The sequence below is a fragment of the Macaca fascicularis genome, chromosome 3 (genome assembly GCF_037993035.2).
Source record: "Macaca fascicularis isolate 582-1 chromosome 3, T2T-MFA8v1.1".
NCBI classification, from domain to species: domain Eukaryota; kingdom Metazoa; phylum Chordata; class Mammalia; order Primates; family Cercopithecidae; genus Macaca; species Macaca fascicularis.
Window position 1 is genome coordinate 184,334,306 of NC_088377.1, and position 14,968 is coordinate 184,349,273.

The 14,968-nt window shown below is 39.7% G+C and overlaps 1 protein-coding gene across 1 annotated transcript in view; it reads right to left on the reverse strand.

Moving 5' to 3' along the window:
- LOC135969973 (uncharacterized) overlaps positions 1–14,968 on the reverse strand; it is a 91,075-nt gene that overhangs the window by 57,833 nt on the left and 18,274 nt on the right. Inside the window, exon 2 of the mRNA XM_065541218.2 lies at positions 7,434–7,715. Within this exon, the coding sequence (XP_065397290.1) occupies positions 7,434–7,715 (282 nt within the window). The remainder of the gene's footprint in view (positions 1–7,433; positions 7,716–14,968) is intronic.

Here is a 14,968-nt window from a genome sequence, read left to right on the forward strand (position 1 = left end):
AAGACTCACTGATATGCTGTCTTCAGGAGACACATCTCACATGCCAAGACAAACATAGGCTCAAAATAAAGGGATAGAGGAAATTTTACCAACCAAATGGAAAACAGAAAAAAGCAGGGGTTGCAATCTTAGTTTCTGACAAAACAAACTTTAAATCAACAGAGAATAAAAAAGACAAAGAAAGGCATTACATGATGGTAAAGGGTTCAATTCAACAGGAAGAGTTAACTATCCTAAAATATATATGTACCCAATGCAGGAGCACCCAGATTCATAAAGCAAGTTTTTAAAGACCTACAAAGAGAGACTGGACTCCCACACAATAATAGTGGGAGACTTTAACACCCCACTGACAGTATTAGAAACATCATTGAGACCAAAAATTAACAAATATATTCAGGACCCAAATTTAGCTCTGGATTAAGTGGAACTGATAGATATCCATAGAACTCTTCACCTGAAAACATCAGAATATACACTCTTCTCATCATCATATGGCTCTTACTCAAATTGATCACATATTTGGAAGTAAAACACTCCTCAGCAAATGCAAAAAAAAAAAAAAAAAAAAAAAACAAAAAAAAAAAAACTGAAATCATGACAGTCTCTCAGATCACAGTTCAATCAAATTAGAACTCAAGATCAAGAAATTCACTTAAACCACACAACTACATGGAAATTGAACAACCTGCTCCCGAATGACTGTTGGGTAAATAACAAAATTAAGGCAGAAATCAAGAAGTTCTTTGAAACTAATGAGAAAAAAGAGGTAATGTACCAGAATCTCTGGTACAGATAAATCAGTTTTAAGAGGGAAATGTATTGCACTAAAAGCCCACTACAAACCTCTGCTCAAAGAAATGAGAGAAGACACAAACAAATGAAGAAACATTCCATGTTCATGGGTAAGAAGAATCAACATTGTGAAAATGGCCATACTGTGCAAAGTAACTTATAGATTCAATGCTATTCCCATTAAACTACCATTGACATTCTTCACAGAATTGGGAAAAAAAACTATTTTAAAATTCATATGGAACCAAAAAAGAGCCTGAATAGACAAGACGATTATAATCAAAAAGAACAAAGCTAGAGGAATCATACTACCAGACTTCAAACTATACTTTAAGGCTACAATAACCAAAACAGAATGGTGCTGGTACAAGAGCAGACACATAGACCAATGGAACAGAATAGAGAACTCAGAAATAATATTACATACCTACAACCATCTGATCTTCAACAAACCTGGCAAAACAAGCAATGGGGAAAAGACTTCCTATTTACTAAATGGTGCTGGGAGAGCTGGCTAGCCAAATGCAGAAAATTGAAAATGGACTCCTTCCCTACACCATACACAAAAATTAACTCAAGATGGATTAAAGACTTACATGTAAAACCCAAAACTATGAACACCCTAGAACAAAATGTAGGCAATCCCATTTAGGACATAGGCACAGGCAAAGATTTAATGATGAACATGCCAAAAGCAATTGCAACAAAAGCAAAAATCGACAAATGCAATCTAATTAAACAAAAGAGATTCTGCATAGCAAAATAAACTATCATCAGAGTAAACAGACCCCTGTACAATAGGAGAAACTTTTTTTGCAATCTATCTATCTCACAAAGGTCAGATAGATATCCAGAGTCTGCAAGGAACTTAAACAAATTTACAATAAAAAAAACCCCAGACAACCGCATTAAAAAGTGGACAGAAGGATGTGAACAGACACTTCTCAAAAGAAGACATACATGTGGCCAAGAAACATTTAAAAAATAGCTCAACATCACTGATCATTAGAGAGATGCAAATCAAATCACAATGAGATTCCATTTCATGCCAGCCAGAATGGCTATTATTAAAAAGTCAAAAAATAACAGACACTGGCAAGGTTGCAGAGAAAAAGGAATACTTTTACACTGTTGTGGGAGTATAAATGACTTAAACCATTGTAGAAGACAGTGTGGCGACTCCTCAAAGACCTAGAGGCAGAAATACCATTTGACCCAGCAATTCTATTATGGGGTATATACCCAAAGGAATATAAATCATTCCATTATAAAGATACATGCATGTGTATGTTCATTGCAGCACTAGTCACTATAGCAAAGACATGGAATCAACCTAAATGCCCATCAGCGATAGACTGGATAAAGAAAGTGTGGTGCATACAACATGAAATTATATGTTGGCATAAAAAGAAATGGGATCACGTCCTTTGCAGGGACATGGATAGAGTTGGAAGCCATTATCCTCAGCAAACTAATGGGAACAGAAACCCAAACACTGCATGTTCTCACTTACAAGAGGGAGCTAAATGGTAAGAACACATGGACAGATCCCAGGGGACAAGACACACTAGGGCCTGTCAGAAAGGGGTTAGTGGGAGGGAGAGCATGAGCAAGAAAAGCTAATGAATGCTAGGTTAGTACCTGGGTGATGGGATGATCTGTGCAGCAAACCACCATAGCACACATTTACCTATGTAACAAACCTGCACTTCCTGCACAGGTACCCCGGAACTTAAAATAAAAGTCGAAGGAAAAAAAAAAAGATAACCATTCAAATTGCCTCATCAGATGGATTGTTATGGGAGAATGTATATTTCCAAGACTCTTGAAATTAAAGAGAGTGAGCTATCAGAAACAGTGAACTCCTAGACAGAAATACTTTAGAGTATGTGATAGTAAGCACACCTGTCAAAGCTCTCTCTGTTGAAGAAAATGTAATGAGGAGGACTCTCTGAAAGAAATTAGAGCACATATACACAACGATTCAAAATCAATGAACATTATTATTACAAAACCTGAGAGTATAATTAAAAGAATGCCTGTGCTTGGAATACTTGTCAAAGATAATTTTAACTTGCTAAGAAAAATGGATGAGACACTACAGTGTTTTGAAGTGATACTTCCTTCTGATGATCAGAACAGGCGCAAAGGAAGAATATTTAAAATTGAAAGCTCTTATATAATTCTTACTGTGTTTTGGGCACTTCAAGTGGATTCATTTTCCAAGTAGAAAATATTCAGCATCTACTTAGAATGCCTTATTTTATAGAAGAATAAACTGAAGCAGAGAGAGGATACATACTTTTCTTCACGTCACATGGCTAGTAAATGGAGGAAAGGGGGATTCAAACACAAGAATTTGGGGACGGGATTCCTTTTAACCATTTATAAACTATTATAACTAAAATTTGAAATATAAGTTCATTAAAATGGAAGAGGAAAAAGACTTCCTCAGGAATAGTTCTAACTTCTTAGAAGACTTACACTTCTTATACGAAAGAAAGAGGAGGTTCTCGGCCGGGTGTGGTGGCTCACACCTGTAATCTCTGCACTCTGGGAATCTGAGGCAAGTGGATCACTTGAGCTCAGGAGTTTGAGACCAGCCAGGGCAACATGGTGAAACCCCATTGCTACTAAAAATACAAAAAATTAGCTGGGGATTGGTGGTGCATGCCTGTGGTCCCAGCTACTCGGGAGGCTGATGTGGGAAAATCACTTGAGCCTGGGAGGCAGGGGTTACAGTAGCGAAGATCATGCTACTACACTCTAGCCTAGGTGACAGAGTGAGACCTCACCCCCAATTTTAAAAAGAAAGGAAGGAAGGAAGGAAAGAAGGAAAGAAGGAAGGAAGGAAGGAAGGAAGGAAGGAAGGAAGGAAGGAAGGAAGGAAGGAAGGAAGGAAGGAAGGAAGGAGAGGTTCTCATATCTGGGAAAGATAAATTTTAGAGGGAAGAGGAAATGCACTCAGAGTCAACTGCTCTCAAAGGTTTATTAGAAGAGATTTATTTTAGTTGTTACTAAGGCAGGCAAGATAACTGGATGTAAAGAAGCCTCATGGAGGAAAAAAAAGATGCAGGATCTCAGAGGGGAGACTAGATAAACTTTTCACAGGAAGACAAGATTTGGGGATTTGTTAAGGAATGACTCAAAATCAACACTACATAAAGGGTTACATGCAATTTGGACATTTTTGAGAAGAGATGCCTTGAGACATCAATTGAAGACTCTCAAATTATGGGATTTTCAGCTCTAGCCTGTGCTTGAAAGGAGACTGCCTAATTATTTTTAAAATTATGATGCTTAGGAAAGTGTAAGAAAGGTGGAACATATTAAAGGAAAAGCAGGCAAACAAAAAATGAGAATACCTTTTAGATACAATTGCTCAACCAAGGAAATTAAAGATATTCAATATTTATCTTAATAGTGCATGCTTTAGAGGACCCAGACATTGTTAATTGCACATCTCTCAATAGAGAAGATCACAGAGATCAAATCTAGAATATTTAGAAAGACTAGGGACAAGTGCAAACAAAAAATTTAAGAAGGAATTTAATTCTAGTGAATATTGCTAATACTACATGTGCTTGAGAAAGAACAGGACAAATTTACAAAGCATTTCAAACTTCTAGAAATTCAGCTTAAGCTAGACCAGGCCCAATAGCTCACGCTTGTAATCCCAGCACTTTGGGAGGCTGAGGCAAGTGGGTCACCTGAGGTCAGGAGTTAGAGACTAGCCTGGCTAACATGGTGAAACCTTGCCTCTATGAAAAATACAAAAATTAGCTGGGCGTGATGGCATGAGCCTGTAATCCCAGCTACTCTGGGGGCTGAGACACGAGAATCACTTGAACCCGGGAGGTGGAAGCTGCACTGAGCCGAGATCATGCCACTGCACTCCAGCCTGGGCAACAAGAGCAAAATTCCATCTCAAAAAGAAAAGAAAAAATTAGCGAGCCAACTCTTTATTCAGTAGGGGATCTTGTCTGCTAAGGAAAAGGTAATGGAAGAGCATATTCGATTCGGCAGAATGCTAGCTAGCCCAACAAGCTGCAAAGCTCAACCCCTTCTTGACCAGAATCAAACCTCACATTTCTACTTCATTTGATCTGACATGAGTATTTTTCTCTCAGGTGTTTTGAGTCTTAGATCAGAAAGAGTGGGTACCCCTGCACATGACCACTGTGCCAATGTAACACAACATGTATTACTTCGGGTCTTGACAAAGGGCTCATTTCTAGTGACTGTGTCCTTCTGGCTACCAGGAGACACTTCAGTGCCACAGCCACTCACTGACACTTTAGAGTTGCTGAGAGAATTGTCTGATTGTGAGAAACTAAGAAGCTCACGTTTGGTCCCTGGATCATGAGCCCTACCTGTTGAGCACTGAGAAAGCACTGGAAAGAGAAGGGAGGACCCAAAGATTTCTAAACTTGTGCAAATGGGCTAAGACCAATAGTGAGGTTGGGATTTTACACACGTTCAGGATGGTTATCAGATAAAGAAGCCACTGATATACCACCAGTACAATGCAGTTCAAATTACAATAAAAAGTTATGGGATTTTTTTGGGTCAGAAAAGCATATAAGAGAAGAAGTAAAGAGTACACATGATTCCTATCACCTTTTATCCTCCAAACTAACTCTCATTAACACACAGAAATGTTTTCGTAGGGGGCACAAAGATAGACTGCAACAATCGTGGCCAATATTATGGTAGAGAAGGACCCTGCCCTGTAATGTTCCACATGTTAATGTTACGTGAAAGGGGACAGGGTCATCTCTGTGACAGTATAGTCACGGAAGCCTCTTCCTGCTCAAATAAGTGGCCTTCATTAAAAGAAACACAGAAGAATCTTGTTTCATAAGCTAATGCCGATCATTGAGACAGCAACTATTTCAGGAACATGAGGGAAGCTGTTGCAATGGGCTTTCCTTTAAACCTAGCCAGTTTTTTTAAAAAAAATCCCTGTCCTAGAATATTGTGGCCTTGAATCGAAGTGTTTTCTATATGTTTGTGTTTTCATCTTCCTTCCTAAGACCTATATCTAGGCTCTGCCCTCTCCAACCACAAATCTCAGGATGCTATGGAGTCTGAAGACACTTGATTGCAGAGATAGCACAAGACCCCCACCCCCACCATCACCACACACACACACACACACAAATAAACACAGGACCAGAAAGGAGTGGTTACTGCTGATTCTCTAACATTACAAAAATATCACTGTTGTAACTTCTCACCCTGACGGTCATATGTTTCTCTGTCCCTTGACATACTCCCCCGTTTGGGGTGTTGGAGGAGAAATCTCTGTGCCAATAGCAGAGACATGGAGCTAGTGTGTCACATCCACTCTGTGAACACAAAGCTTACTACTATCTATACTCTAAAAAGCAGGCCATTTTCTAGAGTTTCACCCCCTCACCAGAAAGGATTTATTTGTGGATATTGGTTGACTTACTATACCGAGAGACTCAAGTGTTAATCATTAAAGGAACGTGTTTGTGCTTTCTTAGAAGTAAGAGGAAGATCACATTTAACTGGAGAGTGCCTATTGTTGTTTTCAAGGAAGGTCAAAGCTCTCACTTACCCCTGCTCAATCTTCACCTGTGCCCAAAGAATTAACATAATTTTGAACCTTACCCTGGAGAAGTGAAATGGGACCTTGTCCTCCAGAAATGCAGAAGACACTGTGTGTGGCTGGGGGAGTCACAGAGCACAAGAGTATCCACCTCCAGCCCTCACTGGGAATAAAATTAGGACAGTTCTGTCTCTTTCCAGGGCAGCCACCTTGTTCTCTGCATGAGGAGCATGGCAGTCCAGATGCTTCCACGAGGGATCTGGGGCAAAGCTCTAACTAAGCAACACATTACTTTGATTTTGCGTGTCTGGCATATAGGGATGGCCGGTGAGGGGAACAATAAAATTCTTGATATTTCACAAGTAATTTATTGATGTCCAGAATTTGAGGTGCTGATGGCACACCTAAGTGGCAATATGCACCAGGCAGATCAATACATGATGCATCAGAGAAAGCAGAATGGGTGATGTGATGTGCAATGCCACGGAAGCACTGCAGCTAGGAGAGGTGACAGCTAATGGGGGTGTTTAGAGTCTTTGAGTGAACCAACCACATCAAAGAGTAATTGTAATTTATTTCACTCAATCTTCTGTAGCATTCACTTTTGGAGGAAGGTCCTTTGAGAAGGGACAGAGATGGTGATGTCACTGACAGTCCCCCTTTTACTCTGGGTGAAAGGTCTAGAATCCTCAGCTCCAGTATTCATGCCCACAAGGGTCTCATCTAGGTGAAGGCTCCACCTGCCCTGCCCTGCCATGGCCACCAGGCTCCTCTGCTGTCTGGTCCTTTGTCTCCTGGGAGAAGGTGAATCCCCACAAATAAAGCACCTGCATTTTTGGATATTGCCAGTTATTATTCCAATTATGTTTCTTATACTGTCCCCAAATTCTATGTCTTTTCACAGAGCTCATAGATGCTGGAGTCACCCAGACACCAAGGCACAAAGTGACAGAAATGGGACAAGAAGTAACTATGAGATGTCAGCCAATTTTAGGCCACAATACTGTTTTCTGGTACAGACAGACCGTGATGCAAGGACTGGAGTTGCTGGTTTACTTACGCAACAAGGCTTCTCTAGATGATTCAGGAATGCCCAAGGATCGATTCTCAGCAGAGATGCCTGATGCATCTTTAGCCACTCTGAAGATCCAGCCCTCAGAACCCAGGGACTCGGCTGTGTATCTTTGTGCCAGTGGTTTGGTCACAGTGCTGCAGAATCGCCTGCTCCCTGTGCAGAAACCCTGGTGCTTTCTCTTCTCCTCCAGTACCCAGCAGCTCTCAGCAGCCTTTCTTGCTCCTCCCCCAGCACAGGAAGTACGTAGGTTTGGTGTTCCACATGTCCCTAGGCAAGGCAAGAACAGGTCATAAGGATGCATCACATTAGGAAACTTTTGGCAGGAAGTCAGTGGGTGCGATGGTTCCTGGGATTCCTCACATACTTCTCACAAGGGTGCCTGAGACCAGGTTTGAGGGTGAGTGTCACAGACTGGAGCTTTCAAGTGATTGAGTGAGCTTAACACTGTGTAGCCATTGTACATGAATGCTTCTCTCCTTTGCTGCTTTTCGTTATGACTGCTCTGCCTTTTCTTTTTTCTTCTACCTCAAAACTTTCAACATCTTTGATGACTTCCAACATCAATCTTGGCTTCTCAGTTGTTTCAGTTGCTCACTTCAAATGATCATTTCCTTCACCTTCTTCTCCACTTTCTTTTTCTAGACTTCCAATAACAAATTATTTGAATTACCCCCAAATAGCTTCCTCAAGCCTCCTATTGTCTCATGCAGGCTTCTCTTTTCATCTCTGGTACTACTTCTGCAGCAATTCTTCAACCCCATCAGGACCACTAATTGACTTCTCCTGCAAACATTGCACCATATATCATCTCATGTACTATATTCATTATCCAACTTAGACTATGTGTTCTAAGATGATTGTGAAATTCTTGCATATGTCTTCAACTCTCATCTTTTCTTTTTCTGTTTCTTACCTGGAAAGAGACCTTTCTTAGCTGAAAGGGCCACTGAGTAGGCCCTTTCAATGACACAGAGAACATAAAATGTCCCTTACCCTTGTCAAACGGTATTGTAACTATAGAGTATGTCTTGAGATCTGTAAGTCCCTCTATGCATATAAAAGTATATACTTTTCTTCTATTAAAAGAATGTTACTTTTTAATGAGTTCATCAGTTTCATCTTTCAATTATAGTTATACTTTTGACAATTATAGAAACACTAAAAAAAGTTATGCACTCAGAATGTATGATCCTATCACTTTTACTCGTGTGTGTGCTTCACTTCATATGTACAAAAAAGTTAAAAGAATGCCGAATAGGCATATTTATCCATTCTCTTGTAGGAATGATAAAAACAAACTTCCAAGGGGAAAATATTTGCAAAATAATCCACGGCACATAAAATTATTTAAGAAAAAAATAAATCAATAAATATCTCTGTTAATTTTATATATAGTTTTATATGCTTGGGTAAGGAAGAAAAAAAGTTGTGATACATTTTGCTGGTTATTTGGAGAGAGAAAATATAGAAAGAGCAGAAAGAACATGATTAGCCTTGTCTTTGCTTAAAACTTTTCCTTTTTAAATTTGATACACTATTTACCATCAAATTTAAAACAACACCATTGCTATAAAACAATATACAGACAAGCTAAGAAGAAAAAGAAATTTACTATGTAAAAAAAAAGCAGGAACTTATAGGCAGAGTATTAAGGGGAAGTTAAAATTATAAAGACCTATAAGCTTTCAGAGCAGTACAGACCTCACAGCTGAAGCTGGGATTTTAATGTCCTTATGAAAGAGATGACAAAAAAGAGCCAGAATTACATTGTTTGCCTTAATCCTGGAGCTTCAAAATGCTCCCAGGCTTTATAAACTAAAAGTATTATACCCCAAAGATCCAGAAATTGGAAACTGGATGTTTGGTCAGGTCTTTGGGTGACAGATAAAAAGGAAAAGTTAGGAGAGAAAAATTGAATCTTCAGGCTGTGTCTCACATGTGTTTGGAATGAAATATACTCTGCATGGAATGTACAACACACACCCAAAAACTGACAAAAAGGTCCATAACCATTAAAACCCTTGGGGACCCTGGCATTAAGAAATTAAATATGGTTCTGGAGTAAACTTCTGTTTCCAACCAAGATGGATTAACAGGAATTAGATTTAACTTCTTGCTTGAAACAGCTAACACCCCACCCCCCACCCTGCCCCCCTCCACACACACGTACACACAACACGTGAAACAACGGTTGTCAAGACATTGGAAGTCAGGCAACAGAAGACAATGATCTCTGAGAGATGGAAACAACCAAGCTGAGAACTATGACTGTCTTAATACCTGGAGGGAGTTTCCAGGCCATGGGCCAGAAAGCAGAATCCAGGCAGAGCTGGGTGATCTCACTGAGCTCAGAGTCAGAGTTGGAAATACAAGATCAAAGCAGCTAGATTTCACATGACAGGGCATTGAAAAGGCGATTGCTGCACAGAGAGAATCCTGGAGACCTTCCTAGGGTCTCTCTTAACCTTTCAGCTGTGCTGTAAGCAGTACATGTGTGAGGAAATCCCCTAAGGTTGGAGAAAGAGCCACTCAACAATGCCTGGAGCTCACAAAGGGCTAAAAGTTTTATATATATATATATTATATTTTTTTATATATATATAAAATATAGAGATATATATATTATATATAATATAGATATAATATATATAATATAGATATATATATATATATATAGAGAGAGAGAGAGAGAGCAGTGAGAATGGGAAACTTAATAATTCATGGGTCAATCAGCAGAGGTTTCAGATGACTTTTGCCTCAGTATTAAAGCAAAACAAGCCCTTCACTAAATTTGGCTCCTGGTCTACGTGGGCGAGACTTCAAAATATCAAAGTGTTTACAAGTAACTCAAGTCTCAGAGCAAAACTGAAGAACATTTCTAACATTTCTAACGTACAAGAACATCTGTTTGGAGATATCAGTATGAATTTATTGTTTTTAAACATATAGATAAAATGGTAAAGAAATGAATACATACCTGTGTGAATAATGGGTTGGTATATATATATGTATTTCATAGTTCTGTCCACTTAGAAGACCACTAGTGCCCAGATGTTTGTTGCCAAATATTCTCCAATTAAAAAAATGAAAGGTGGTTCTAGGACCCTGAGATAAAAAATACAAGAATGTTGTAACGAGGTGTGTTCCAAAAAAAAAAAAAAAGAAAGAAAGAAAAAGGATGTGACACATCTCAAAAGGACAGAGGAATCCATCTGAAAGAGCTTCCCCAATGACTAAGGCTGGAACAATTTGTAAAAGAAAATCCGTAAGTTCACACTGAAAATGAAATGATTAAATAAATAAATAATAAAAAATGTGAGACAGGACAATCTCTTACTGAAGAATTCCAAATTGCATATGTAGAAGAAACAGAGGGAAATAGAAAAGTCACTGTGACAACACCACTGTGAGTAGTTGCCACACATAAGACCCAATGACGAGTGCTAAAATTAGTGGGTGTAACTTTAAGAAGAAATTGATCATTTGTACAGTTGTAAAGTATCGTCCCCAAAATATTAATTAAGACGGTGGTTTTAACATATGCCCATACATTCTTTTATACTTATCCCCCTAGATTCTGCTCTCCTGGATTCAGTGGCCTCCCTCTAATGAATAGACAAGGGAAATAGAAAAATGGTAATCAAGTGACCAAAGTTAATAAACATGACCCGTAATAAGTCTTGTGAACCTTGTGTGCATTCTCTTATGATGCAATGTTGTGATGTTATCATGTGACTACATATCTATAATATTCCTCTCCCAAATCTATAATTCCTGTCTAATAATGAGAAAGCATCAGACAAATCCAAGTTGAATGACATTCTACAAAACCTGACCAGTAATCTTCAAATGTCAACATCATTAAAGACAAGGAAAGAGGCTGTCACAAATTGAAGAACACTAAGAAGATATGACACCTAAATGTAATATGGGATCCTGGATTAGGTACTAGGGCAGGAAAAGGTCATTATCAGAAAAACTGGGGAAATCTGATTACAGTCTTTAGTAAAACTGAACTGTCTTTAGTTTAGTAAAACTGAACTTGACAACTGTGCCAGTGTCAAATTCATAGTTTGTGTGATGTTAGCACCAGTGGGTGTTGGATGAAGGATATAAAGTCACTTGGTAGTATTGTTATAGCTACAGGACATTAGTCCTCCAGCTTTGGGTCACCTGAGTCCCTACCAAGCCAATTTGTGAGGCTGCTGTTAGTTGTCCTTACTCCCCAGACTCAGAGCTCTCAGATAGACCTAGAATTCAACCTCTTCTTCTTCTTGACCTCTGCTTCACTGCATCCTAAACATGGCGGAGTGGAAGGGTAGTGAGGGAGGCTGAGCAGAAGCCCGTTATTAAGAAGCCCATCACTAGAGCTTCTCTGATGGTTCTCTGAGACAGGAGCTCCCTCTGTAGTCTCCTTTGTGTACAATCCCAAGCATGCTGGGCCACATAGACTCCACCAAAGTTAGTTTTTATGAGGAGGCAAATATTGAGGCTCCACTGTGAAGAAAATGTCCATGTCAGATTTATGTACAAAAGATTAAAGCTGATGCACTACTATTGCAGGAAAATGATACCTATGAGAATTTCCAAAAGCCAGATTTTGTATTGTGTGGCTGGCTGAACAATACCCCTCCCCACAAAGATATCCACATCCTAATCCCTGGGATCTGCCTCTGTTACCTTAGATGGAGAGAGTGGACTTTACAGATGTGATGAAGTTAAGGATCTGGAGATAAGGAGATTATTTTGGATGAGCCTAGTGGCCCTTCATGCAATTATATGTGTCCTTATAAGAGATAGCCAGCGGGAGATCAGACACACATGGAGAAGAGAAGGCAATGTGACCATAGGGGAAGAGATTAGAGTGATGTAACCACAAGCCAAGGAGTGAGGCAGCCACTAGAAACAGAGGCAAGGAATGAATCTTCTCCTATATCCTCTAGAGGGAATGTGGTCCTGATGACACCTGGATTTTGGTCCAGTGACATCGATTTTGGACTTTTCCATAACTGTGAGAATAAATCTCTGCCATTATAAGCCAGCAAATTTGTGGTAGTTTTTATAGCAGCCACTCAAAATTAATATACTCCAATATGTCCAGTTAACCTGAGACTAGGCCAAGAAACTCATGTCCTCATAATATTTTCTGCAAAACTTGCTCTCATGTTTTTATCTGACACCCATCCCAAACTACAAAGAAAGAAAATTTTGAGACTTTAATGTCCCCCTGTCTGGGGTATGCCTTCCATAGGTTATTGGAAAAGACTAGTCTCCTTTCAAGATTTTATTCCAGCAGTACCTCCTCTTGAAAGAGTTTTAGGCATTGTATGATGTTCTCAGTGCACATATTAAAAGGAAAAAAGACAAAGACTCATGTCTGCTTGATGTTTACATTTTTGCGGGGAGGGAGAGACAGAGATAAACAAATAAATAAGGCATTTAGTGTATTAGCAGGTGATACCTGCAATGTAGGCAAGAAAAGGCAGACTAACGTGAGGGAGACCAGGACTGTCAGAGTAAGGAGCGTCGAAATGACAATATATTGTTCAGAGTAGGCCCAATGAGGAAGTGATCTTTGAGCAATGATTTCAAGATGAAAGAAAGAGACATGTAGGTATCTGGGGGAAAAGCATTCCAGGCAGAGGAAAGAGCCAGTGCAAAGGCCCTAAAAATATTTTAGGATCAATGAGGAGGCCCATATTACTGAAAATTTAAGGAAGGGAGTGGTAGAGTTTACGTCAGAGAGGTAATGGGGCAGGATGGATCATACAAGACCTTGATGGACTTAAGTGCTTTGTTACTTTGCTTTCTTATTCCAAATAAAACTGGGAGCTAGTAGATGATTTGGAGATGAGTGACATGATCTAGCATGTTCTAGAGGGCTGAGTTTGACAGCTAATTCAGAAGTAGAGTAGATGAAAGCAGGGAGATCAGCTAGGAATCTATTGCAGTAATCCAGGAAAAAGATGATGATGGCTTTGTCCCAAGGGTTAGCAATGAAGGTGATGAAAAAAATGGATGGATTCTAAGTGTATTTTGGTGATAGAGCCAGTTGAATTTCCTAATGGATTGGCTATAGGGTGGGATAGAAAAAGAATATTCGAGGACCACTCTAAGGTTTTCAGCTGGAAGGCTGTTGGTGAAGCAAAGTTGAGGATAATCTTTCATGTTTTGAGCATGCTGTTTGAGAATGGTGGGGGTGGGTGGGAAACTTGATTGGAGTGCATTAGAGAGATAATGGGAAAAGAGAATTTGAAGGTAAATATTGATCATTAGCAATAGCAACAATAACTACAATAAGTTGAAATGCCCCACAGTCTTTGGAGATGTGATACATGAGGGTGGACAGGGCTAGATGGGATAAGGTAGGATCTAGACATCAGACTCAGGAGATATGAGTGGTATATATAAGGTTAACATCTAGTCAAATGCATAAACAGGTTGATTTTAATTGACGTCGGTTTTTCTCCATTTCCCCCTCTAGAGGCAATCTTCAGAGAGTCCTGGCTAGGTCTTCTATGTTTCCTGTCCCTAGAGGGAGCTCCTGAGGCTGTGGACATCGGTTAACATGCTGATGTCACTGGAGGCCACATCTTACAGGGCCAAGAGACAGATTTGCTTTCCTTTTTCTCATGCTTGCAAGCTCCTTCACCTGGAAACATGATTTACCTGGGTCCTGCCATGGTTTCTAGGCTTCTCAGTTTAGTGTCCCTTTGTCTCCTGGGAGCAAGTGAGTCTTCAGGTACTTAAATATCTGTGCTCTACCCTATCCCAGTCTATTCATGCCATGTATTGTCATGTATTCTGTTTTTGTCTCTTCCCACAGAGCATACAGAAGCTGGAGTTACTCAGTTCCCCAGGCACAGGGTAATAGAGAAGGGCCAGGCTGTAACTCTGAGATGTGACCCAATTTCTGGACATGATTATCTTTATTGGTATCGACGTGTGATGGGAAAAGAAATAAAATTTCTGATATACTTTCTGAGAGCGTCTATGCAGGATGAGTCCGGTATGCCCAACAAGCGATTCTCAGCTGAAAGGACTGGAGGGACGTATTCTACTCTGAAGGTGCAGCCTGCAGAACTGGAGGATTCTGGAGTTTATTTCTGTGCCAGCAGCCAAGACACAGTGCTTCACAGTCATGTCCTTGCTGTACAAAACCATAGCCTTCTCCTCTCAACTCACAGCCGCCCAAAAGGAAGGCTTTCCCTGTGCCTCCTCCCCCAAGGGAGGGGAGATAAAGAACCAGAACTAACTCATGAAATACAAGAGTATTCCAAGAAGATTTGGATGAAAATACTTGTAGTTTGGGGGATCTCTGAAGTTCTTTAAACAGAACTCAATCTATGTGTTTCTGATTTTATTTTTTGAAGTGTTATGTTGCCCTGGTTATAAAGCACAGCAGCCTTCTTGTTTATCCTGTTGCTCTGAAAGGTTTGTGACTCTGACTGTGAGGCCACATCTTTATATCCCTTCTTATAGTAAGATAAACAAGTCTTTCTGATGAAAATAAAAATAGT